The sequence below is a fragment of the Tenrec ecaudatus genome, chromosome 3 (assembly GCF_050624435.1).
Source record: "Tenrec ecaudatus isolate mTenEca1 chromosome 3, mTenEca1.hap1, whole genome shotgun sequence".
Lineage (NCBI taxonomy): Eukaryota > Metazoa > Chordata > Mammalia > Afrosoricida > Tenrecidae > Tenrec > Tenrec ecaudatus.
In genome coordinates this window covers 218,620,240-218,646,752 of record NC_134532.1, presented here as the reverse complement: position 1 = coordinate 218,646,752, position 26,513 = coordinate 218,620,240, and the positions used below count along the sequence as shown (strand labels likewise).

At 51.8% G+C, this 26,513-nt stretch overlaps 1 protein-coding gene across 3 annotated transcripts in view; it reads left to right on the top strand.

The window, feature by feature from the left end:
- Positions 1-26,513, top strand: part of ZFYVE28 (zinc finger FYVE-type containing 28) — a 100,284-nt gene that overhangs the window by 41,851 nt on the left and 31,920 nt on the right. For 2 of the 3 annotated variants that reach the window (XR_012783497.1, XM_075544614.1), the window contains exons 3-4: positions 23,498-23,635; positions 25,349-25,551. Coding sequence is in view for 2 of the 3 variants with exons in the window: in XM_075544614.1 (XP_075400729.1) it covers positions 23,498-23,635; positions 25,349-25,551 (341 nt within the window). In the remaining variant the exon portion in view is untranslated. Of the gene's footprint in view, positions 1-20,630; positions 21,747-23,497; positions 23,636-25,348; positions 25,552-26,513 lie in introns of those variants that run through there. The other variant, XM_075544615.1, reaches the window with a different exon arrangement.

Here is a 26,513-nt window from a genome sequence, read left to right as displayed (position 1 = left end):
CCTCCATCCTCTCCTGTAGGCCAACCGCAGACCTAACTGACCACAGCTTCAAAGGCCCTCCATCCTCTCCTGTAGGCCAACCGCAGACCTAACTGACCACAGCTTCAAAGGCCCTCCATCCTCTCCTGTAGGCCAACCCGCAGACCTAACTGACCACAGCTTCAAAGGCCCTCCATCCTCTCCTGTAGGCCAACCCGCGGACCTAACTGACCACAGCTTCAAAGGCCCTCCATCCTCTCCTGTAGGCCAACCCGCAGACCTAACTGACCACAGCTTCAAAGGCCCTCCATCCTCTCCTGTAGGCCAACCGCAGACCTAACTGACCACAGCTTCAAAGGCCCTCCATCCTCTCCTGTAGGCCAACCCGCGGACCTAACTGACCACAGCTTCAAAGGCCCTCCATGTGCGTAGGGGCAGCTTTTCAAGATGTCTTTTTTTTTTTGGTGCGAAATGAACTTGTTTGTCAATAAAGACTCCAAGCCCATTTCAATTTCACTCTTCCCCCCTTTTTTTAAGCCACTCAGACCACTATTTGTTTTTTTTTAAATGCTTTTATTGGGGCTCTTACATCTCTTAGCACAATCCATACATTCATCCAGTGTGTCAAGCACATATGCTGCCGTCATCATTTTCAAAGCATTCTCTTCCCACTGAGCCCCTGATATCAGCTTCCCTTTTCTTCCCCCTCCCTCCCCTGCCCACGAACCCTTGATAATAGGGTTCTAGGTTGATCCTTGTGATCAGTTCCTGCTTTCTCCCCTCCCCTCCCCTAATCCTCCTGGTAGCTCTACTTTCCTTGGTGGCCCTGAGGGCTTTATCTACCCTGGATTCCCTGTTGTGGGTATTTGGTCGTTTGTTTTAATATACGTACACACACTGGGAGGGTGGAGGGAAGGTGGTGGAGAAAGGGGAGCCGATTACAAGGATCTATATGTAATCTCCTCCCTGGGTGACGGACAGCAGAGAAGTGGGTGAAGGGAATGTATTAGTCTGGGTCCTTTAGAGAAACAAATCCACAGAAACTCATCTGTATAAGAGAGAGTTTTATATAAAGGTTAAGTGTACATCAAGAAAATATCCCAACCCAGTGCTGCCCAAGCCCACAAGTCCAACATTAACCCATATGTCCAACACCAATCCACAAAGTCCTCCTCTATCTCACAAAACACATGCAATGATGCTAACTGCAGGAGGAAAGCCGAGTCAATGAACGTGTAAGCATCTCAGTGCTGGCAGGGGTCTCCACATGGGTGCTCCAGCACCCAGGGCTGCATCGGGGTAGGTCCATGAGGCTTCTCCTCAGGGATGTCTTGCAGGAAGTGAGCGTTGCCAGCTAAAGCAGGGAACCGGCTAAGGCAGCTGCACCCTGGTCCAACCATCAGAAAGCAAGAGACACAAGAGCTTGAAAGATGAGGCCCACGGAGCCATGTATCTCTCTGCTCTTCAATTAAGCTCACATGTGTTTATGGGCCAGATTGGCACTATATCAGGGAGACTTTGGATGGCATAAGGTATGACAAAATAATAATTTATAAATTATCAAGGGTTCACGGGGGAGAGGGGAGTGGGGAGGGAGGGGGAAAATTGAGGAACTGATACCAAGGGCTCAAGTAGAAAGCAAATGTTTTAAGAATAATGAGGGAAGCAAACACAAATGGACAAAAGTGCTTGACGTAATGAATGCGTGTATGGTTTGTGGTAAGAGTTGTACGAGCCCACAATAAAGTGACTTAAAAAAAAAGGCACTATATATTTACACTGCCCATCTCAAGAAGTGAAATCAACAACAATATCCTGTTAAACACTCTATATATGTAGTTCTCCTCCTCTACCCCCCAGTCCTACTTCCCACCGCCCTCAATTTCCCATCCATCCCCTCTCCTGCCAACACGTCATTTGGTGTTCTTTGTGGCTTCGAGTTGGTTCCGACTCACAGCTGCCCATGAGCCATACGGCAAGACTGCCCAGTCCCCTGCTGTCGTCACAGCTGCTCTTGAATATCACCCTTGCAGACACTGTGTCTGCCGGCTCGTCCTCTCTTCTGATGATCGTGTACATCGCACTGGGTACATCTGCAGGCGATCCCTTTAAAGTGCTGACGAGCCAGGGCTGAGGCACCTGCTGCCCCGACCGTGCTATCTCATCACCTGCAATGTGTGCGAACGTCAGAAGCTGAATATGGAAGATAGGAAGAGGCGATACATTTGAATTGTGGGCTGGAGAAGAAGCCCGGAAGTAACTGCGAGCCGGGCAGTAATCGACAGAGCTGCCCCGCAAGAAGTGCAGCGATGCCCCTAGAAGCGAGGGTGGCGAGACTCTGCTCACGTGCTTTGGGCGTGTTCCCAGGAGAGACCAGTCTGGAGAAGGACGCCATGCTTGGTCAAGTCAAGGGGCGGAGAGAGAGAGGAAGACCCTCGGTGAGATGGGTGGACACAGTAGCTGCCACCATGGGCGCAAGCCCAGCAGCAGTTGTGCGGTGACAGCCCTGGGCGGTGTGTGCTTCCCGATGTCTCTGGGCGTGTCCATCAGAACTGACTCGGGGAGGCACCTAAACAACATCCACAGCAGCGACAACAGCTGCTTTACTGAGCATGAGGCCCTTTCTAGGGACTCGTTCCTTCTACACAAAGTACCTACGAGGAAGTAAGAGGAAGTCTGAGCGTCTTTGTTTCCAAAACGCCGTCTGGTTGTACTTCCTCCAAGACAGGTTTGCTCGTTCTTCTGGCGGTGGTGGTATTAGGTGCCCTCTGCCTTGTTAGGCGTGGTCTTCCTATTCAGTGCCCAACTTTCACGTGTCCAAAGGACGTGAGATGCAGTCTCACCAGCCTGGCCTCTTCCGAGACACGCTTGTTTGTTCTTCGGGCAGTCTATGGTTCTTTCCGTTTTCTTGGTCACACCCTAATTCAAATGTTTAGATTCTTCAGTCTTCCTTATTCAGGGTGCACTTCCACATGCAGATGAGGCCATGGCCAGGCGCACTTTGTCCTCCGTCACCTCCTTGCTCTTCAGCACTCTGGAGAGGTCTTGGTGCAGCACACATACCCAGTGCCATGCGTCATTTGATCTCTGACTGCTGCTTCCATGAGCATTGCCTGTGGGTCCAAGCAGGATGAAATCCTTGACAACGTCAACCTCTTCTCCCTTTAAAATGATGTTACCTTTTGGTCAATTGTGAGGACTTTGGTCTTCCTCACAGAGAGTCGTAGTCCACGCTGAAGGCTGCCATCCTTGACCTCATCAGCAAGGGCTTCAATTCATCCTCACTTTCAGCAGGCAAGGTTGTGTCATCTGCACATCGCAGGTTATGAATAAGCCTTCCTCCCATCCTGATGCCACAGTCTTCGTAGAATCCAGTTTATCTGACGATTTGCTCAGCGTACAGATTGAACAGGTAGGATGCGAGGACACACACCTTTCCTGATTGTGAACAGGTAGGATGCGAGGACACACACCTTTCCTGATTGTGAACAGGTAGGATGCGAGGACACACACCTTTCCTGATTGTGAACAGGTAGGATGCGAGGACACACACCTTTCCTGATTGTGAACAGGTAGGATGCGAGGACACACACCTTTCCTGATTGTGAACAGGTAGGATGCGAGGACACACACCTTTCCTGATTGTGAACAGGTAGGATGCGAGGACACACACCTTTCCTGATTGTGAACAGGTAGGATGCGAGGACACACACCTTTCCTGATTGTGAACAGGTAGGATGCGAGGACACACACCTTTCCTGATTGTGAACAGGTAGGATGCGAGGACACACACCTTTCCTGATTGTGAACAGGTAGCATGCGAGGACACACACCTTTCCTGATTGTGAACAGGTAGGATGCGAGGACACACACCTTTCCTGATTGTGAACAGGTAGGATGCGAGGACACACACCTTTCCTGATTGTGAACAGGTAGGATGCGAGGACACACACCTTTCCTGATTGTGAACAGGTAGGATGCGAGGACACACACCTTTCCTGATTGTGAACAGGTAGGATGCGAGGACACACACCTTTCCTGATTGTAGACCATGCAGTATTCCATTTCTTTTTTAACAATTGCCTCTTGATCCAAGTACAAGTTCCGAATAAGCACAATGAAGTGTTCTGGAATTCCCATTCTTCTCAAGGCTATCCATGGTTTGTTGTAATCTATTATAACAATCGATTATCACCTATTTAAATGCTATTAGGGGTCTCCATCATCTCTCTCCACAGATGTAGTATGATTTCATACATTCCACTGATAGGGCCACCGATGTACCTGGCTGACATTTATGTTGCTGAAGTAGAATATTTGCAATGGAGAGGACACTGGTCTTGGTAACAGTGGTAGCCCTGCTGTGCCATCCCCGGCATTGTTTCACTCATCTTTTGGGGGACTTGATGCAATCCATCGTGGGGGCTGGAGAAACAGAGAAGGGACCAGCTTTGAGCAGGATGGTGGGGTCACGAAGCAGGTTAGACGTCAGGAGGTCACATGCAGGAGACCCTTGGCCAACTGGAGTTGACAGGAGCAGGGCGATGAGGAGGCAGCCGGGGTGTGAGCTCGAGTCTGGAAGGGCCAGAACTTGCTGAGTTGCTCTCTGTTCAGGACTAGGGGGACCTCTGCTTGGCCACCAGCCTCCCCCACTGCTGAGTCATTGTTCCCGAGCTGCTGCTGCTGCTGTTGCTGCTGCTGCTGCTGCTGCTGCTGAATCCAGCCATGGCCCCAGGAGCTGCCGCTAAAAATACCTCCAGCCAAGAGCATTTTCTCCCCAGTTTATAAAGCACTCACCAGACTCTCCAAGCGGGGGAGCATGTGCCTTGACTTTTAGCAAAGTGACAGTCAAGGCCCTTCACACCGCTGCCAGCCTGTTCTGGGCACATCCTCCTCTCGAGGCCTTGCTGGGCCCTTGCCACTTTGTATGGATGGGCTGGAAGTGCCGACCGATGGGGCATGCGCCCTCCTGAGGATCCTGCCCTGGGTGTCTCCTGTGATGTGGTCGAGCCTGCGGTCTGTCCCCTGTACTCAGAAGCAACCCTGGTGGGCCTTGTTGGTGGCCTGGAGCACTCTTGGGCCCGTTCTCAGGCGGCCTCTGGGTGGCCAAGGCTAGTCGAGCTCTCAGGAGTTCAGGGTCACTGAAGTTCCTGCCCCGCGTGGCAGGAGCAGGTCACCCCTGGAACCTGGGGTGGAAGCCTGCCTATAGGGGGGGACCTCACAGAAGGAGGGCCCGCCCTTGTGGGGGGGCTCCGAGGGAACCACAGCTCATCCTCTGCGCTCAGGTCCTGTCTGCAAGAAAGGACGTGGTTGCCTGTTGCAGCGGGATGGTGGGCAGGGGGTATCCCTTTAGACATCCCCTCTCTGGCCTGTGTGTGTGTGTGGTGGTTTTTTTTAAAGGATGATTGTGTTGGTGCACCGTTGCTTTAAGGGCGTACCCCAAGGGGATGAAGTTGCCCGGAGGTGCACGTGTGAAGCACTCCGCTGCAAACTGAATTGTTGGCGGCTGGAACCCATCAGTGTCTCCGCAAGAGGGGCCTGGTCTTTGCACAGAAACATCCCGGGGTGATTCCACCCTGTCACACGGCTGTCAGCCCAGGGCCCCCTGCCCACGGCCCCCATCCAGGAGAAGTGGTCTGGGGTGTGGTCCAAACTCGGACACTTGAAGCAAATGCCCCTGAGCATGGAAGGTCTGAGAAGCGGGGGCCACGGGCAGCAGGGGCCAGGAGCTCTGCAGCCGCTCCCTGGGGCGTGGCGCTGGCATCACTGAGACACGCTCTGCAGTATGTGCATTACACACAGAGCCCCCTCCCTCTCCTGCCCCTCTCAGACCCAAGTCCCGCAGGTCTGCAATTCCCATTGGTGCCACCGTCCACCCATCTCCCGATTCCAGCCGCCCGGCCCCCTCCCCAGACATTGTCGTTTCTTCTCCAGGAGCCTCAGGGACTCCATTGTCCTCAGCTTCAGCCTCTGCCTCGCGTCGATTTTCTCTCAGCTAGCGGTCAGTACACCCTGAGGACAGTGGAGGCAGACCCACGACTCTCTTGTGCCAGAACCTACAAAAACTGTCCAAGGCACCGGGCCCTCTAACCTGGCCCCTGTGTGGGACTGTACCCCACCCTGCTTCAGCAGACCCTCTGGGTAGTGCCCCCAAACCCTCCTGAGCCCAGAGGCCCTCCTCACTTGTCTGAGCAGATACTGAGGGCTTGGAGGAGGGCCTCCAGCCAGGACTCGGGAGACGAAGTGTCCGCGTGGGGGACCAACGCCCACATGGAGGTTCTGATGCTGTGAAGAGGAAGAGGCGGGCCCTGGACCGTGGGCCTTGGGGAGGCCGGGGCGGTGCAGAATGCCGTGTGGAACTCCGGGACGCTTGGGAAGGGGCTCCACAGAGCACAGAAACTAAAGCAGCAAACAAAGTAGAGGAACAGAGATTTCCCCATCCCAGCCCAGAGTGTGGCCTAAACATCAGAGGGGACGCCCCGGGCAGGAGTGAGGCCAGGTCTGACTGTGCATCTCTGGCTCCCAGTGCCTATGTATTGCAGACCCCACAGAGGCCTGCTTCCGCCTACTGGCCTCTCTGTCTCAAAAAGATCCCCTGCCACACAGCCAGTAGACAACGCTACAGGACGGAGCAGAACTGCCCCACGGGCTCTCTGAGGCTGAGTCTTCCTGGGAGCAGACAGCCTCATCTCTCTCCTGAGGGGCGGCTGGTGGGGCGGCACTTACACCCCTCCCTGTGTCTAGTCAGCTGGTTTTGTGAAACTAGACGCGATCCCGTTTCAGGCCCACCCGACGTGGATTTGTTCTCCTGAACACGACAAGATTCTGTGCTCGTGGGTTCAGGCACACAGGTGTGTGTCCACTGAGTCCTCTCATCATGACCCTGCAAGACGGAGTCAAACTTCCCTTTTGGCTTCTGGAGACTTTATGTCTTATAGAGGCACAGCCTCATCGTTCTCCCTGGAGCCGCTGCTGGTTTTGTTAGATTTCTCGGGTGGGAAGCACCTCGGTGCTAGGCTTTTGCACGAGAAAGAATTCATGCCGAAGTCTAGTTTGTGATCCAGGTGGGTTTTTTATAAAGGATGGAAGAAGTTTCAAGTTTTACAGTTACTGAGCATAGGCAACCACTGCTGAGCAGGTACAGGGCAGGAGCCAAGGGGCCAAGAAGGGGGAAAAAAGGGGCAGGGGGTCTCATGGTCAAGGTTTTTGAGGCCTTTGGCTGGGAGCCATGGTTGACCCCATTGACTGAATTATGCCCACCCGAGCCTAGTTTGGGCTGCCCAGGTATGCTGCCCACCTGGCTCAGGCTTGAATTGGCGCATGCCCAGTAGTCTTTATGACTGGCTAAGGGCTTGCCTGATTCTCTTCCAACCTCCTGTAGGGGGCCTTCAGGCATGGAGAGGGGCAGTCCCTGTCCCTAATTCCTGCTACCTAACAGTTTGAGCCGCCAGCCTTGTGGCTAGCAGCTCAACAGATCAGAGAGCTGAGGACTGCGGCATGTGTTTTGGGGGACATAATCCAGACCATGACAGCGGGGTATCAGGGTCCCACCACACAGCGTGAGCGTCAGTGTGTTCTGACTGTGTCCACTTAGGTTCTGTGATTCACTGCAATGGCCACACACAACTCACGGACAATAGTGAGGATTAGAGGGTTTATTTTCCAAGGAAGCTGGCTTATATGAAGAAGAATGTGACATGGGGCGGAAGGAACACCCTGTGACGTGCAGATTGACACGACCTGGCTGGCTGAAAGTGCAGGGGCTGGAAGCACTTACTGATATCCATCAAGGACTGCAGCCTTTGTGTGGATGACGACTCAGTGTCAGGAAGACCCAGATCCTCACCACTGGACCAAGAGGCAACATCGTGATCGATGGGGAAAAGGTCAAGTAGTCAAGGATTTCGTCTTGCTTGATTCCACAATCAATACTCATGGAAGCAGCAGGATGATCGAGGACCTGAGAGGCCATAGGCCCTCTGTTTGGCTTGGCCAGTGACACCCTCTGCCACCACATAGTGTCCGCCTTTACGCCCATCCCCCCAGACACCCAGAGCGCACTGCTAACACCCTTGCCCAGGTCCGCACTCACCGAGAGACACAAGGAGAGGCCCTGACTCCCAAGAATGGCTTTTGCTCCCAGGCTTGCGTGTACCAGTTCACTTGTTCCAATTTCGTGTAAAATACAAACTGACTAAATAAAGGGTGAAGTTTTCACTCGACTTGGACAGCCTTCTGGAAAACAAAAATAGAAATGGCTCTGGAATTGGGTGTGGGCAACGGCGAGCGAGACCAATCTTAGATCCCCAAGGCTGACGTGTCCACGTGGTAACACGAGTGCCTTCTCACCCCACACCCAGGGCTTCCATGCCGGGCGCTCCAAGACCGCTTGTGGTGGAGTGAGAGTTCTCCATGTGACTCTTCTGGCCATGCCTCTGTCAGGCCCACCCAGGGTTTGAGTGGGACAATGAGAACAAGGCATGTGCCACACGAATAGAGGGGGCTGGTCAGTGTTAGTGACGGTTCCCCTGCCTGCAAGGATGTGCTGTGTCAGCAGGAAGAGAGAAATCCCAGGGCCATTGGAAGAAGTCACCAGTGGAGGACGTTTGAGGGCGGAGGCTGAGAGCAAGGCACCGTGAGACAGAACAGAGGGGCAGCACTGAGACCATGGGGCTGTGAGACAGAGCAGCAGGCTGACTTCCTGGCCCACAGAGGCCAAGGGACCACATGGCTGAGGGCTGAGGAGAGAGGTTGCTGGGACCAATGACTGCATCCACAGTGTTCTCACATCTTGGCTTCCCTAATTAACTCCTGCCCCCCCCCACTTAATCAGGAGTCTTGTCTGTGACAATGTTTTGAAGCTATGCATAAAGTTTCAACAGCTGAGTCCCACTTTGTTGTCTCTTCTTAGTCTGGAAGCTGTGGTGAAACTGGTTTGTGATGGGTGACCTGTTGTCATTTGAAATACCGGCAACATAGCTTCTAGCCTCACAGCAACACACAAGCCAACCGCAGTGTGACACACACACACACACACACACACACTTTGACAGACCAGTGGTGGGGACTGTGAGCTCTATGTGAACCAGGGAAACCAGAGCCCTTTCACGGTGAAGCCACAGTGGGGCACCACGTTCTCCTAACCCTGCATGTGGCCAGCAGGGAAGCTCATTCAAGACTCAGTGCCCAGGTATTTTTGGAGGCCTGGCCGTGCAATAAGACCTAGTGGTACAGTTGTGCTCAGATACGAGGTACATCGAGCAACTTGCTGAGTCAGTGCACCCAGTGGCGTCACCTGGGAAGGTTCTCTCTGGTCACAATGAATTTTTTTATAAAAGCAGTTTCGCTGGAACCTCGTTTATTTGTGATGGCCAATTTAAGAGGACGTGTGTGCCTATGAAATTTTGTTTTCTGCTTGGGGAAAAATGTCGTAGAAACTGTTGTGATGTTGAACACAGCTTACAAGAACAGCACTGTGGGAAAAACTCAAAGAATAAGTGGTTTTCTCATTTCAAAAAAAGATGAGAGCTCAATTGATGACAAATCCCATCAAATATCAATTGATGACTTTGTTCTGGATGCCCGTCATCTTCCCAAATGGATGAAAATGCCGACTCAGTGCATTTGGAGTTTGTTCTACCAGGTCAGACTGTTAATCAAGCTTTCTAAGTCGAGGTTCTGAAAAGAGTGTGTAACGGTGTGTGACAAAAAATGCCTGATTTGTGGCAGGCGGGACTGGTTTTGCCATGACCTGCACCTGCTCACGCAGCCATCTCAGTGTACCAGTTTTTGGCAATAATCAGCATGCCTCTTGTCCCGCCCACCTGACTCACCTGACCTCATTCCATGGGACTTCTTTTGTTTCTGAGAATGCAGCAGGACATGAAAGGACAGCGATTTGACTATGTAGAAGAGGTGAAGATAAAAAACGAGGGAGGTGCTGTCAGCCATCCAAACAGATGAGTTTGAAAAATGTTTCCAAGAATGGAATTCCTGGTGATAAGGTTGTTTTGTAAATAAATAAATATAGCTTTGAAAAATAAAATCCCAGTATTTTTGGGTACCTCCTCCTATGAACCTAGAGGTGAAGGAATACTCTGCAGGAGAAAGAGGTGGCTGTTGGCTTTGTGAAGCATGTAGGACAGTCTGCTCGGCTCTGCAGGGTTCTGTGGGTCAGCATGAACTCAGTGGCCATGGGTTTGGTTGGCGCAGTGGTAAGCAGTTGCCATGAATTGGTCGATGTGACTCAGTGGCTGTGGTTTTCATCTTTATGGACAAAGGTCACCAGGTCTTGTCTTCGGTGGCCCCATCGGGTGTGTTGGAATGGCCAGCCTCTATGATCTTTGGTGGTGGTGGTGTTAGGTGTGGTAGTTGGAGGATTTCAGGTCAACTTGAAGATGCATGAAAGTATAGGGGTGGAATCCAACCTGCCAGTCACGTCGCAGCCTGATGGGGCCTTCTTGGGGGGGGTGGCCTTCTCATAAGGGCCCCTGGGACCTCCCCCACTCTGTGCTCACTTGCCTTCTTGCTTGGGGGGATTCTGCCTCTGACCCTGAGAGCCACTGTGTTTCCCCCAGCCTTGGATCCACATCCTCTGCACCCACTGGCCTTTGGCCTCCTGCCTTCTGCAGTACTGCATGTGGCTAGGCGAGTCTGAAGAGGGCCTTAGGCACAAGGAATGGACTTGAGTTGCATTGGACTGGGATGTCTTCTTGATATATAATTGCTTCTTGAGATAAAGCTCTTTCTTGTAAGCACATGAGTCCCCTGAACTAGTTTCTCTAGACAATTCAGTCCAGCACATAAGGTGTTGTCAAGTGGATTCTGACGCATAGCATCCCTGGATTCTCTAGACTATAATCATTTTAAAAATCATTTTACTGGGGGCTCTTACAGCTCTTATCACAATCCATTCATCCATCCATCCATCCATCCATCCATCCATCCATCCATCCATCCATCGTTTCAAGCACCTTTGTACTTATGTTGCCATCATCATTTAAAAAACATTGTCTTTCTACTTGAGCCCTTGGTATCAGCTCATTTCTCCCCTCCCCTCCCCTCCCTCCCTCATGAACCCTTGATAATTTATTAAAAACAATTTTCATGTCTTACATCAACTGCTGTCTCCCTTACCCACTTTTCTGTTGTCTGTCCCCCTGGGAGGGGGGATGCTTTATGTCGATCATTGTGATTGGTTCTCCCTTTCACCCCCCACCTTACCCTTACCCTCTTGGTATTATTATTGTCATTATTGATCCTCAGGGGCTTATCTGTCCTGGATTCCCTGTGTTTCCAGCTCTTATCTGTTCTTGTGTACAGACTCTGGTCTAGCCAGATTTGTAAGGTAGAATTGGGGTCATGATAGTGGGGGTGGAGGAAGCATTTAAGAACTAAAGGAAAGTTGTATGTTTCATCGTTGCTACACTGCGCCCTGACTGGCTCAACTCTTCCTTGTGACCCTTCTGTGAGGGGATGTCCAATTGTCTACAGTTGGGCTTTGGATATCCACTCCGTGCTCCCCCTCATTCACATCAATATGACTTTTTGTTCTGGGTCTTTGATGCCTGATACCTGATCCTATTGCCACCTCATGATCACACAGGCTGGTGTGCTTCTTCCATGTGGACTTCGTTGCTTCTCAGCTAGATGGCCGCTTGTTTATCTTCAAGCCTTTAAGACCCCAGACACTATATATTTTGATGGCCAGGCACATCAGCTTTCTTCCTCGGCGCAAGAACACTCTGTTCTAGACTGTAATCTTTATGGGAGCAGGTTGCCAGGTTTCTTGTCCTGACAAAGCCACTAGGTAAGTTTGAACTGCCAACCTTTCAGTGAGGAGCTGATCTCAAACCAATTGTACTGCCCATGGACCTTCCAACGATCTTCACCCAGCTTAGCTCTCTGCTGCTGCTGTACCCCAAATACCCTTCCTGGGTGGCTGTGACAAACAGAATTTTATCTTCCCACAGTTTAGGAGGTTAGAAGGCTGAGTCCAGGGCACCAGCCCCAAAGAAGCGTCCTTCTCTCCTTTCAGCATATGTGGGCTCAGAGTTCTACTCTGCCCAGTTTATATTTGTGCTGGGTGATTTTCTGGGTAATACGGACACAGAAAATTACCTAACCCACTGCCACCCTACTCTTGAGTTGGAATCGACTCAGTGGCGGTCAGTTCCGTGAATGTTATATTTGACATACAAAGTCAGATAACAAAACTACAGAAACAGCAGTCTGAGGTGAGCAGTCAGGCCACCACTGTCGCTCCTACCCGACTGGCATTCCTGGGGCACACACAGACAGCACAAAACCATTCGGTGGTCCTATGTTGGTCTATGTCGGTCCTATATTGGTCTGCATTGGTCCTATAGAAAGTGTCACTTCCCCTCGGGGTCATTGTGTGGGACTGATGTCTCAACTTAGAAGACTCAACCCTCCCCCATGTGGCAAGCCAGGGCGAATTACATCGGCTGTCATTGTAGTTCTTGTTCTTAGTTGGTTATTTTGGAATTGAGTTTTGAAACTCTTTGTACATTTGGGGCAGGGTGGGCACGGGGGTTCCTTGGGGGAATATTGACCCCTCTACTCAGGAGAGGTTCTGGGTTCCATTCCCAGGCCGGGCCCCTCCTGTGCGCCCCCCACGCATCTCTCAGTGGAGGCTTCCGTTGTTAGGATGCTGTACAGGTTTCAGCGGGGCTTCTAGACCGAGCTTCCGTCTAGGACAAGGAAAAGAGGCTGGCAGTCTACTGCCGCTGGAAACAGCCCATGGAAGCCCTATGAAAGCCAGTGGCTCCGGGGTTTGTCCAGATGTGGTGGAGACCAGCAGGATGTGAGGCCAGCCTGCATTCCCTTTAGTGAGCTGCTTGGGCATACTGGGGCCCTGGTGGCACAGTGGGCTGAGCATTGAATTGCGAACCACAAGGTCAGCAGTTCAAACCCACGACCTTCTCTGTGGGGGAGAGATGAGGCTGCCTGCTCCAGCCTCAGAAACCTTGAGCAGTGATATTCCCCTGCCCTGCAGTGTCTCTGTGACTCAGGAGCCTCTTGATGGCAGAGGGTGTGGTTGGGGCTTGTGGTGTTGAAAAAAGGCACTTGCTGCCAACAAGTCGTGGGTCTCGAAAAATCCTCTCGCATGGTCTCCAATTGCCTTTCGATCACCAGCACCCGATTTTCTGACCACAGTTCCTTCCTCTTTGTTTTCAACTTTTGCATTCTAATCACTAATAATTACCAATGCATCTTGATTGCCTGTTTGACTAATTGCAGACTAGAGACATTGGTAGGATTCCTCAATTTCTTTGTCATCAGCTCTCATGGTTGGTGCATAAACTTAAATAATAATTGTATTGGTTTGGATTTCCTTGTATGCAGAGATATAATCCCATCACAGGCAGCACTGAACTTCACGGCAGACCTTGAAATGTTCTTTTTGACGATGAACGCAAGGCCATTCCTCTTGACTGTGTCATCCCCAACATTGGAGCCGTATGATTTTCTGACCCCTGTCACCTCACGAATGCCAACATCGGTCTTTGTGCATTCCTTTTCAATTTTGACAACTTTCCGTTTTCCTGGACTCATAACTTTGTCCGTACCAGGCTCTGATTATTAGCAGATGTTTGCAGCTGTTTCTTCTCATTTTGATTCGTGCTCCTGAGGCTTTTATTCCATTCGCGTCATTGTGGCCGACTCCGCTTTGAGAAGGCAGCAGATCCTCGATCACGTTGCGGGTGCCCTCTGTCCTGAGGGGCTGCCTCTTCTGGCTTTATCTCTGACCACGTGTCACTGCTGTCCACAGGTTGTCCAGCGGCTCATATCTCTGAAGGGACAGCCGATTCCTCATTCGCCGACTTTTCTGAGCCTGAAAGCTCTGCTGAATCTGCCAGTGTTTGAAACACCAGTGACGTACCTTCACAGCACCTCACACCTGACAGACCAGTGGTGTCTCTCCCTGTCTCCTGCCTGGGGTAGTTCTGTTACTAGGTTCACAGATGTGAAGGATTGGTATCTGTTCCTGATAAATGGACTCCTTTGTCCCTATGAAGGAGCCTGCCTGGGTGGTGCACTGGTGGTGTGTCGGGCTGCTAACTGCAAGGTCAGCTGTTTGAAACCACCAGCTGCTCCCTGGGAAAACAACGAGGTTTTGTACTCCTGTAAAGAGTTACAGTCTCAGAAGCCCACAGAGACAGCTCTGCCCTGTCCTCGAGGGTCACTATGGGTCAGAACAGACTCAACGGCAGTGAGAGTTTTGTCCTATCACTCTGCAATTACTTTCTTTATCTGCTGATAATATTCTTTGCCCTGAAAGCTGTTGTTAATAATCATATAACTGTTCCAGCTCTCTTTTGACTGGTGTGAGCATGGCCTATTTTTCCTCTCCCTTTATGTTTAGCCTGTTTATGTCTTTGTATTTAAAGTGGGTAGTTTATCCCCAGGTCTTGTTTTTTCATACATGACATTCTCTGCCTTTTAGTTGGAGTGTGTAGGTCATTTATATTTAATGTGATCTTTGATGAAGGAGACCGCTGGGTCAGTGGTTAAGCACTTGCTTGCTAATCAAAAGGTCTTTGCTGCAAACCTACCAATCACTCCATAGGAGAAAGATGGGGCGGTGTGCTTCCACAGAGATGTGCAGCTTGGAACCCTGCAGGGCAGTTCAGCTCTCCCCTGCACACCCTCCCACGACAGGTCAGGATCAGCTCGATAGCCATGGGTGATCCTTGAGAGGGGCCGTTCACATTTATCATCTTGCTGTTTGTTCTCTTGGCCTCATCCATTCTTTGGCCCACTTTCTCCCTTTTGCATTCCTGATTAATTTGCTCCGTCGACCTTCTCTATGACAAGTTTTATGTGTGCAATGTATCCCTTATGATTCTGCATTCCCCTCTACCGCCTTATGAACGACAACGCTTCCCTTGGTTATGTGCTGGAGACAGGCTACTGTGCCTCTGTTGGAGCTCTGGCTACTGTTCTGTGGAGCCCTTCGGCCTCTCTCACAGGTCTGGGCAGGTGGTCTTCTCAGGGGCATGTGCTGATCAGAGCTCCTCTGCCGGTGGCTTCCAGAGGATCTCTCCAGATCCCCAGCGTTCTCTTATGCACAGCCCGCTCTGTGAATACGGCCAAGCTTCCCAGGGCTCTCAGCTCAGCTCTTCAACCAGAGAGCCTGCATGTATCCCCCTCGGTTCCCTTTCCCCATTGCATGATTCTAGGACATCCAAGGCAAGGAACTGGGCATGGGAGGCTCACTGCATGTGCTGTCCTTCTCTCCAGGAACACTGTCCTTGTCTGCCTGGTGTCCTGTGTCTTAAGAGCCATTGTTTTAGTTGCCCACTTGTTGGGGCAGGGGAACCAAGTCCCAGCAGTTCCAACGGAGGTTCATGGAACCATGTTTTGGGCTAGACATTGTTCCAGGTGCTGGGGCTCTATCAGGGAGTAAAACAAAGACCTTGTCAGGCAGTGGATGCTCATGACGGAGCAGGCAGGATGGGGAGCAGTTCACCAGCCTCCCCACCCCCAAAGATCCAGGCAGCTTTGGGCAAACTATGCCCCATCTCTGAGCCTGAAAAACCTGGCTCTTCATAATGTCATCATCATCGTTGCTAGGTATCAATGAGTCCACTCCGACCCATAACAGCCCGGCGCACAGCAGAACTAAACACTTCCAGGTCCTGGCCATCATGGCAGCTGCTTCTATGATTGAGCTCCTGGTGGCAGACTTTGTGCCAGCCTCTCTCATTGAGGGCCTTCCTCTTTTTGGTTTGCCCTCCATTTTATCAAGCATGATGCTCTCCAGGGCCTGGTCTCTCCTGACAATATGTGGACATGTCTTGCTATTCTTGTCCAGATCAAGTCCATAAGTTCGATATTAGCCCACATGTCCAATACCAATCTATGAATCCCTCTTCAGACTCATGAAACACATGCAATGATGCTGAGTGCAGGAAGATCACAGGCCAGTGGGTGGAATGTCTTGTGGATCCAGTGGTGGTAGAAGCATCTCAGCACAGACGTGGGGTCTCAACGTGGCTCCTCCAGCTCAAGGGCTCTGGTTCCATCAGCGTAGCTCCATGTGGCTTGTCAATAGGAATGTGTCGCAGAGAGAGTGTGTCGGACCTCCAGCGAGTTATTTATCTCCTTAGCAGCTAAAAATGAGGCCATCCAGCTGCAACCTGATTGACAGGATACACTCCACCCTTTCTTCAAGTTGACAGTAGATGATGTAACTGCCACAAGACTGAAGTGGTCAAGGATGTCGTCTTGGATCCACAGTCAGTGCTCCACAGAAGCAGCACTCAGGAGACCCAATGACATCATGTAGGGTAATTCTGCTGCACAAGGCCTCTTAAAGTGTTGAAAAGCAAGGAGGTTACTTTGAGGACTGAGGTGCACCTGACTCAAGCGTCATATGCACTTGAACGTTGGACATTGACTGTGGAAGACCAAAGAAGGATCGATGCATTAGAATGGTGGTGCTGGGGAAGAGTTTTGAAAGCGCCATGGACTGCCAAAAGGACAAACTGACCTGTCTTAGAAGTACAGTCAGAGTGCCCCTTAGAAACAAGGGTGGGAGAGTTCGTTTCAAGTACTTTGGACATGTTACCCGGAGAGAGACCAGTCCCCGGAAAGGACATCATCATGCCTGGTAAGGGGTGGGGGGGGGGAGCAGGGAGAAGGAAGAAGGCTAACAATGGCTGCACGGATGGGCTACGACACAAGAACTATGGGGAAGACGACGTGGACTGGGCATGTGCCGCTCTGTTGTGCAGACAGGGTTTCAATGAGTGAGAACTGGCTTGGCAGCACCTAACAGTAACGACAACAAGGCGGTAATAGTGGGTTATTTACTGGGCTGCTGGACGCAAGATCAGCAGTTCAAAGCCACCCCTCGGGAGCCAGATACGATTTCCTTCTCTGGTAATGATGCACAGCAGTTCTGTTCTGCCCTTCAGTGTCACTGTGGTTCACAGGGCACTCGATGGCAGGGAGTTTGTGTTCCATACTCGGAAGAGGGCATCATGCTTGTTAAAATAGGTCAGTGTGGTAGTTACACCATTTCATGTCAACTTGATCAATAGAACGGAGGGGTGGTAACTAGCCTGTCAATTAGGTCACAGCCTCTCTTCCTTCCTGGAGGTGGGACACTCTACTTCGCCTTCCTATTGACAAGCCACATGGAGTCACGCTGATGGCAGCCAGATCCCTGGAGATGCTTCTACCACCACTGGATCCAAAAGACTTACTACCCACTGGCCTGTGATCCTCCAGAATTCAACATTATTGCATGGCTGTGTGAGTCTGAAGAGGAATGTATGGACTAGTAGCAGACATACGAGCAAATATCGGACTTATGGACTTGATGTGGACTGGACTAGGATGTTTTATTTTTTCATTTCTTTTTAATCATTTTATTGGGGGCTTTTACAGCTCTTATCACAATCCATATATACATCCATTGAGCACATTTTTACATATGTTGCCATCATTTTCAAAACATTGTCTTTCTACTTGAGCCCTTGGTATCAGCTCATTTTCCTCTTCCTCCACTCTCCCTCCCTCCCTATGAATCTTTGATAATTTATGAATTTTTTCATGTCTTTCACCGACCGCTGTCTCCCTTCACAAACTTTTCTGTTGTCTGTCCCCCTAGAGGGGGTTATATTTGTAGATCATTGTGATTGGTTCCCCCTTTCCCCCCACACCTTCCCCTTATCATTCTGGTATTGATACTATTATTATTAGTCCTGAGGGGTTTATAGGTCCTGGATTCCCTGTGTTTCCAGCTCTTATCTGTACCAGTGTACATGCTCTGGTCTTGTTCAATTTATAAGGTAGAATTGGGGTCATGATAGTGGGGTAGGGGAAGCATTATAGAACTAGATGAAAGTTGTATGTTTCATCGGTGCTATACTTGTACCCTGACCGGCTCGTCTCTTCCTTGTGACCCTTCTGTAAGGGTATGTCCAATTGTCTATAGATGGCCTTGGGTCTCCACTCTGCACTCCCCCTCATTCACATCGATGTGATTTTTTGTTCTGGGTCTTTGATGCCTGATACCTGATCCCATGGACACCTCATGATCACACAGGCTGTTGCGCTTCTTCCATGTGGGCTTTGTTGCTTCTCAGCTAGATGGCCGCTTGTTTATCTTCAAGCCTTTAAGACCCCAGATGCGTTATCTTCTGATAGCTGAGCACCATCAGCTTTCTTCACCACATTTACTTATGTACCCATTTTGTGTCAAGAAGGTGAGTATTACATAATGTCAGGTTATTAGAACAAAGTGTTCTTGTATTGAGGGAGTGCTTGAGCAGAGACCCAGGGTCCATCTGTTACCTTAATACTTAACATTTAAATATATGTACATAGATCTGTTTCTTTATCCTTCTATGTAAATATATTTACATATGTACATGCCTGTATTTAGACCTCTATAAATGTCCTTTGCCTCCTAGTTCTTGCCCCTATTTCCTTTTACTTTCCTTTTGTCCCACTTTCATGTTTGGCCTTCATTTGGGTTTCAGTAATTCCTCTCGGCTATGTTGCCCTTGATCAAGCCCTACCAGGCATCCTATACCCTCCTCGCCATCGATTTTATATCACTTGTTGTTCCCTTGTCCCTGGATTTGTTGCCATCCCCTTCCTTTCCCCTGCCCCACCCTCTTCCATGTCCCCCAGAACGGTCGGTCCTGTTGTTTTCTCTTCTGGATTGTTTATCCCACCTATCTTATCTAGATAGACCTGCAGAGACAATACTAAGCCCCCAAACAAGACGAAAGAAAACAAACAAAATAACAAAAACCAATGGCAAAAAAAGAGAAAAGCTTATAAATAGTTCCAGGTCTGTTTGTTGACCTTTAGGAGTGTTTTCCCGCTGAAACTGATGGAGTGCCATGCCCTGGCCCCAAAGTCTCCTTTTGGAATTCCCTGGGGATTTCATTGCTTTGCTCCCCTTGCTCCTCTGTTGCACACCCCAGTGTTTCGCCCGTGTGGTGGGATCAGATTGGGCACAGTTCCCGCACTGTGTCTCCAGTATCATCCCCTGGAGCACTATGGGTCAGTGAGGGACGTCGTGTCTCATGGTGGGCCGGCCCTGTGGGGGATGTTTTCTTAATCTACGATTTCTCTTTGATAGAAAGCCCTCTCACACACAGGAGTATGTCTAGATTTGTTTCTCTAGTCAACCCAGTCTAACACGGTCAGTTCCGTAGACAATGGACTGATGCAGTGGCTGCGACCAGGGGTTCCAAGGTAACAGGAATTGTGGGGATGGCGCAGGACTGGGTGGTGTTTCCTGCTGCTTCACCGGGAGTCTCCCCTGGGTTTATGAAAGTCTCGATGGCACACGCTGGCGACACCTGCCAGCAGCAGGTTACACGACGACGACGACGTCACGGAGGATCAGAGCGTGATTGAAGAGAGCGAGTGAGGGAGCAGGAACAGGAACCGCTTGCTCACTGGCAGCTGTTTCCCAAGGGCTTCGTCCTTGTTCCTGTACTTTTCCATTGTTTCCAGATTTTCTCTGATGAACATGCTTTATATTTAACAAACGGAGAAGAAAAAAAAACCCAAACAGCCTTTCCATGTTTATGTACGGCTACAGAATAAATGGTAGTGTTTTATTTTGTTTTTAAGAGCAGGATAATTTTAAAAGAAAGAATGAGCGCAAATTTAAAAATGCAAATAAAACAGGCTTCTTGGCCTTTTTAAGCCAGACTATTGCTTAGAAGAGAGGCGTGCTGGTGGCGTAGTGGTCACGCCTTGGCCTGCTCACTGCCAGGTCAGCCGTTGGCCACCCACCGCTCAGCGGGAGAAAGACGAGGCTTCTCCTCCCGTAGAGTCGTAGAGTCGCCGGCTCGGAAACCCACAGGGGCCGTGTTACTCTGGCCCATGGGGTCGCTGTGAGTCGGCATCGGCTCCATGGCAGCGAGTGTCGCTTAAATGCTGGGCTGGTGCGACGTCCGCTGTCTTACTACCGACCCGCCACCAGGAGAGACTCACCCCTGGCAAAGGACATTGTGTTTGGTGAGGAAACCAGGGAGACCCTCAGGGGGTCGATTAACGCATGAGCAGCAGCCCCAAGCCTCCAACACGCCAGCCACCACCAAGAGGGCGGTGGACCAGGTCAGTGTTCTGTTCTGTTCTGCACAAGCACACCAAGAGTTGGCATGGACTCAAGGGCAGCCAGCAGCACCAGCCATTCCACCTCCGTACAGAAAGCGTTAAAGAGACAGCCCGTTAGGGGCAGCTCTCGGCCTCTCCCCATCTGGAACCAAGGAGAGAGAAGGAAATCAGACGCGTGGAAACAAGTAGTCCAGTAGACGGACAGACCACTTGGACTTCAGCCGCTCTGCCCCCGAGAGCAGGGCTCCCACGACTCTGCTGACTGCTCCAAAAGGAATCACATTACAAAGCTCTGCAGGTGGGGGGAGTCCAAGGTTGGACAAACCCCACGTCATTCAAACAAACAAAACGACGACAACCACCAAAAAAACAAGCTTACTGTTTACTTGACTAAAGACTGGCAGAACCATCCGGACACGGCCCTTAGTCCTCCTTCAGGCCCGAAACCAACTTGTCACCGTGAGTCCATTTTCAGCTGAACGACCGACCGACTATAAAGAGAGATACAACCCCACCTCACTGCCATGGGGTGGGTCCGGGCTCCGAGTGACCCTGTAGGACAGGGTGGAACTGTTCCTGTGGGCTTTCTGAGATGGTAACTGTTCATGGGGGTAGGAAGCCCCTGCCTTTCTCCTTCTGAGACACATGATTTTCAATCACACACGTGTAACCACTGTGCCGCCAGTGTTCCGGCAGGGGGTGGGAGTGGGTGTGAAGCACTAGGGAAACTCTGAAGCCAAATTCGCTGCCATCTAGTTCATTCCGACTGGTAGCCACTGTTCCATAAAACACCCAGCCATTTGAGGTCAAAGGGCAACGTGTGCTCAGGGCAAAGGTGAGAAGGCTGGATGGGCCTGGAGAGAAGGGAAGTGGCCACTGGGAGCACAGCGAGGCTGAGGGGAAGAGTGTGTGCTGTTACATTGTGCAGATTGCAACCAGTGACCTGAAACACCGTGTTTGAACTCTTGATTGGAAACTGATTTGCTCTGTAAACCTTTGCCCAGTCCAGGACAAAACCTTAAAATGTTTGTGACACTGTGGACACGAGGAAACAGAAGAAGATTGTTTTAAAGACCCTTTAATAGATTGCGTGCCACATATGAAGGGTATGGGGCACAAGGTTCAGAGACGTTCAGGCTGGACACCTGTAAGGGCAGAGTCAGGGTTCCTGAATCCCACCACCGCTGCTGGTCAGAGAGGCATGGGGACGGGTGACACCTAAGTGGGGGAGCAGGGGGCCCACTGTCCTTGGCCCAGATGCTCCTGATGTCACTTGACCCAGGAGGCAGGTCTGTGCCCCGACTCCCTGTGGCAGTGACATTATCGCCTGTCAACTTGAGCGAAGGGGTGGAGTCTAGCCTGTCCATCAGGTCATAGCCAAGGAGGTCTCTGTGGGTGTGGCCTTCTCCTGAGGATGCTGGGAACGCCCGTCTTCCTCCCAGGAGGCGGGACACGTACACACACTCTGCTACACATTCCTGTTGACAAGCCACATGGAGGCACGCTGATGGCAGCCAGAGCCCTGGAGCTGAAGGAGCCATGTGGAGATCCGCACCAGTGGTGAGATGCTTCCACCACCACTGGATCTGCAAGACTTTCTACCCACTGGTCTGTGATCTTCCTGCATTCGGCATCATTGCATGTGCTGTGTAAGTCTATGGATTAGTATCGGACATATGGGCTAATATCAGACTTACGGACTTGATCTGGGCTGGGATGTTTTCTCAATATACAGTTGCTCTTGTCTATAAAGCTCTTTCTTATACACATAGGAACGTCTCTGGATTTGTTTCTCTAGTCTACCCAGACTAATACACTCCCCCCGAGAGAAAAGTCAGATTCCCAGAGGACGAGGGCTTTTCCAGAGTTTGCAGTGGGGAGAGAGTCGGAGACAGGAAGCCTCCCAGGCCCCGTGGTGTCAGAGGAGACTCCCATGCTCTCTTTGGGGACACAGATATCCTTACAGGACCAGACCTGGAAGCACTCTGGGTCAGTCTGAGACGGTGTGTTTAGCCTGCTGTGACATAGGGCCCACTGTCCTTCATCCGTATTGTGTGCACAGCTGCCCTGAAGGAGGCACATGAAGTTCCCAGTACAACATGACCGTGTGTCCATAGCCCAAAGTTGCTGGACAGAGAACCAAAGCCCCTGGCTTTAAGCATCTGACAGTCATCCTGCCTCAGCGCTGGAGGCCGGAAGCCTGCGATCAAGGTGTCCTGCTCCCTCTGAAGACCCTGGGGGGATCCTCTCTGGCTTTGGGGGGCTCCAAGCCTTCTCTTTTGTGGCCACATCATGCGAGTCTCTGCCTCTGCCCTCCCCCGGGCCTTCCCTCGAGCCCTGTCTTCTCTGTGTGTGTCTCAAGGACTCCAGCCGTTAGATTGGGCACCTACCTGGGCCATCCAGGTTGTGGCCCCCTCATCTACACATCCTTAATCACACCTGCAAAGCCCCTTTCTTAATAAGGTCACACTCACAGGCTCTAGGATTAGGACATGAGCAGAGTCCGTTGGTGGGGACACTGTTCAACCCACTACCCACCCTGTGGCAGTCAAAATTTTTGTATTCTTATGTTGTCTGTGGAGGAGCCTGGCAGCACAGTAGGCTATGTGTTGGGCTGATCACCACGGAGGTTAGCCATTTGAAGCCTCCAGCCATTCCTTGGGGAAAGATGAGGCTTTCTATTCCTATAGTCTTGGAAACCCACAGGAGCAAACTCGTCCACAGAGACAGTTCCCGTGGGCCCGGTAGTGTGGCTCGGCAATGGCCAACCAAAACCTCACAGTCACGGAGTCAATTCCATCTCCTGGCGGTCCCACAGGTCAGGCCAGAACTGTTGTTTTGGGTTTTTGAGACTGCGTTTTTATGGGAGTAGAAGCCCGTCCGTCTCCCGGCAGTGGGTTTTTTATCCTACGGAATGTGTGTACTCATGATCAGAGAGACTTGGGGTTGCCACGAGGCAAAGGGCTTCGGGGGCCACAGCATCATGCACTGAGGCTCAGAGGCTCTCCCCATGGCTGTTCCATCTCTGTTCAGAGGAGTGCAGAGCTGAGGTTAAGAAGATGGCGTCCAATGTCCACAGTCACGTGGGCCTGCCTGGGACACACCTCCGGGCACCGTAGAGAAATGTGCGAAAGGCCCACCCGTGTCGAGTGAGCTTTGGGTGGGAGATGGGGTGCCAGTGCATGTGGGGTACTTCTGGATCGTCTCAGACTTTTTACAGTAATCACACGGGGGTGGGAGGCGTGGGGAGGCGTTCCTGCCCGACTTCTGTCATCTTACAAGACGTAGAGACCACATGCATCTTGCAGGTGGAACCTGGCATTGGAGCGGCCTGCTTTGGGGCTCTTGCTGGCGGGCAGAGGCTCAGCCCAGCGGTGTCCCCCGCCCATTTCCATTCCAGGACAACGTGCTGAACATCATCAACCAGATCATGGACGAGTGCATCCCCCAGGAGCGCGCCCCGCGGGACTTCTGCGTCAAGTTCCCGGAGGAGATCCGGCACGACAACCTGGCCGGGCAGCTGTGGTTCGGCGCCGAGGTAGGCGGGGGCAGGTGTCGGAGCTAACGTTGCGTGGCGTGTCTGGGACCGATCCCTGCACGTGCCAGGGACATGTGTCCCCATTAGGGGGTTTCTCCTCCCTGTTTCCTACTGGGGAAAGGGCCATGGGCCCACTTCCTCGGAACTATACAAAGTACACTTGAAGATACAGACATGGGTTCCCACCTGCGATTTTGATGAGCTGCCTTACGGGGTTCTCAGATCGGGATGTCCGTCCAGCCTGTGTCTATCAGGACACTACCCCATAGGACTTTGCATGGCTCTTTCTGGAGATGTCTCTAGGTCTGTGTTGGAGCCCTGGTGGCATAGTGGTTTCGGGTTGGCAGCCTCACTGTAGGGTCAGGAGTTCAAAACCACAGGCGCTTCGGAGGGAGAAAGAAGGGATTTTCACCTCAGAAGGAGACCCTGGTGTCGCAGTGGCTCCACGTTGGTCTGCCAACTACCCGGTTAAAACCACCAGCCGCTCCATGGGAGATAGAGGTGGCTTTGGACTCCTGTTAAGTGTTAGAACCCGGGAAACCCACAGGGCTCATGTTGCTCTGCCCTGACGGGTTGCTGAGTTGGAATCAGCTGGATGGCAGTGGGTTTTGTGCTTTCTACTCCTGTAAAGAGTTAGTCTCAGAAATCCACAGGGACAGTTCTGCGCTGTCCCATAGGGCTGTGCTGGATGCCCTGCACCCGGTCCCTGCTTCAGTGCACAGGCAGTGCGTTTGGTTTGGTTTTTCTGCGTCTGGGTAGACTTGAGCAGCCAGCCTTCTGCTGGAGAGAGGAGCACTTGTTGGTGGACACTGTCCGGTCGATTTCTAACTCCTGTGAACCCCACGTGAGAGATCAGAAGGGGCCCCTAGTGCTTTCCAGGCTGTGTGCCCCTTAGAAGCAAGGGTGGCGAGACTTCGTCTTACATACTTTGGAGATATTGCCAGGAGAGACCAGTTCCTGGAGAGGGGCATCAGCTGTCCTGGTAAAGTAGAGGGCACCTAAAAGATGGATTGGCAATGGCTGCACCCGTGGGCTCAAATGCAGGGAGGTGCTTCCTTAAGCTGCAAATAGGGCGGTTTCCCATCAGGGGTGACTGGTGGGCCCCTAAGAACAGCAAGCCTTGCAGGAGTGGGTCACCAGATCCTTCACCCACTGGGTGGGTTCAAACCACCAACTTGTAGCAGCTGAGCATCACTGGGCCTCCTTAGCCAGGGACTTGGCCTCTCCGGCATCTGCGGAAGCGGTTCTACGCAGCCGGAGATCCACAGTGGGCAGCGGCCGCTTGCCCTCCCGCGCAGCCATGACCACAGAGTGTTCACGCCCATGCCCCGATGCCAAGGTGCGCCCTGCCCACCCCAGGTTATCTCACAGTGATCGCAGTGTCTATCTTCATCTCCATCAACGAGCGCCCCGCCCCAGGGCCGGAGCCAGTCTGCCGAGGCTCCTCCCCTTGGCAAGCCCCGTGACAAAGGGGAGCGTGGGCACCCGAGCGGTGTACTCCATTCCTCTGCATGCCTGGGATTTCCCCTCCGCTGTTCTGGTTGTTTGTGGGTGCCCCCCGATTGAGCCTCAGTTTTCCCTCTGTAGAGCGGAGCCCCAGGGCACTGGGCGGCTGTGGGGAGCTGAGAGAGGACGCCTGGCCTGAGCAGGTGGACATGGCTCCCTGTTGGGACTGAGCTCTGTCTCCTTCCTCCGACACCCCCTACCCTGCAGTGCCTGGCCGCCGGCTCCATCATCATGAACCGGGAGCTGGAGAGCATGGCCATGAGGCCGCTGGCCAAGGAGCTGACCCGCAGCCTAGAGGACGTGCGGAGCACTCTGCGTGACCAGGCACTGCGCGACCTCAGCGCCTACACAGAGAAGATGCGGGAGGCGCTGCGCCACTTCGACGTCCTGTTCGCCGAGTTCGAGCTCAGGTGAGTGTCCCACCAGGGGCGCTAGTGAGGCGAGGGAGCAGATCCAAGGCTAAAGAACCCCCCAGCATCCAGTGCCCCCACCCCACGCCACGGCCGCTCCTCTCCCCAGATGCCCACCTCTGCCCCTCCCACCTCACCCCGGAACTTCCTGCCAGTAGTAGTCAGCCACAATGGTCACCGGTCAGTGCTGCATGCTGGTCTCCACGTCTGGCCTCTGACCTCCTGCCCACGGGCCATGTCTATCCCAGCTCTCCCCTTAGGCCATGGTTAGACACTCCTCCCACAATGCCTGCTGGGGCCCTTCTTTGTGCACTGGGGTCTGGGCTCCCCCAGCTGCGTGTGGTAAGGGCACCAATGCTGGGGCTGGGGGATGGCTCCCAGGGTAGCCTCACATCCCCCCAGACAGACCACACACATGCATACCCCATGTATGGATGCACTACACACGTACGTACACCATGTTTGTACACATACCACATACACATACCCTGTGTGTGTGCATACCACATGATACAGCCACCATACATATATATATATAGCACACATGTTTGTACACACCTCATACTTGTATGCACCACACACACCCCATAAAGTGATATTCCACAGACACACACCTTATATATATACCATGCACCTATACCCTATATATACACCACACACATACATATACTATATGTACACCACACACATACATCATATATATACCCCATACACATACATATCCCATGTGTGTATGCACCACACACATACATAAACAACACATGTACATATACCACACGCATCTCATGAGTACACACCACACACATACACGTACACACATATAAATACCCCATGCATATGTACACTACACAATAGAAACCCCATAGGTATATGAACTATATGTACACATCCTCCATATGTATGCACATCACATATAGACATCATGTTTTTATGCAACACAAACATGTATCTCCACATGTGCA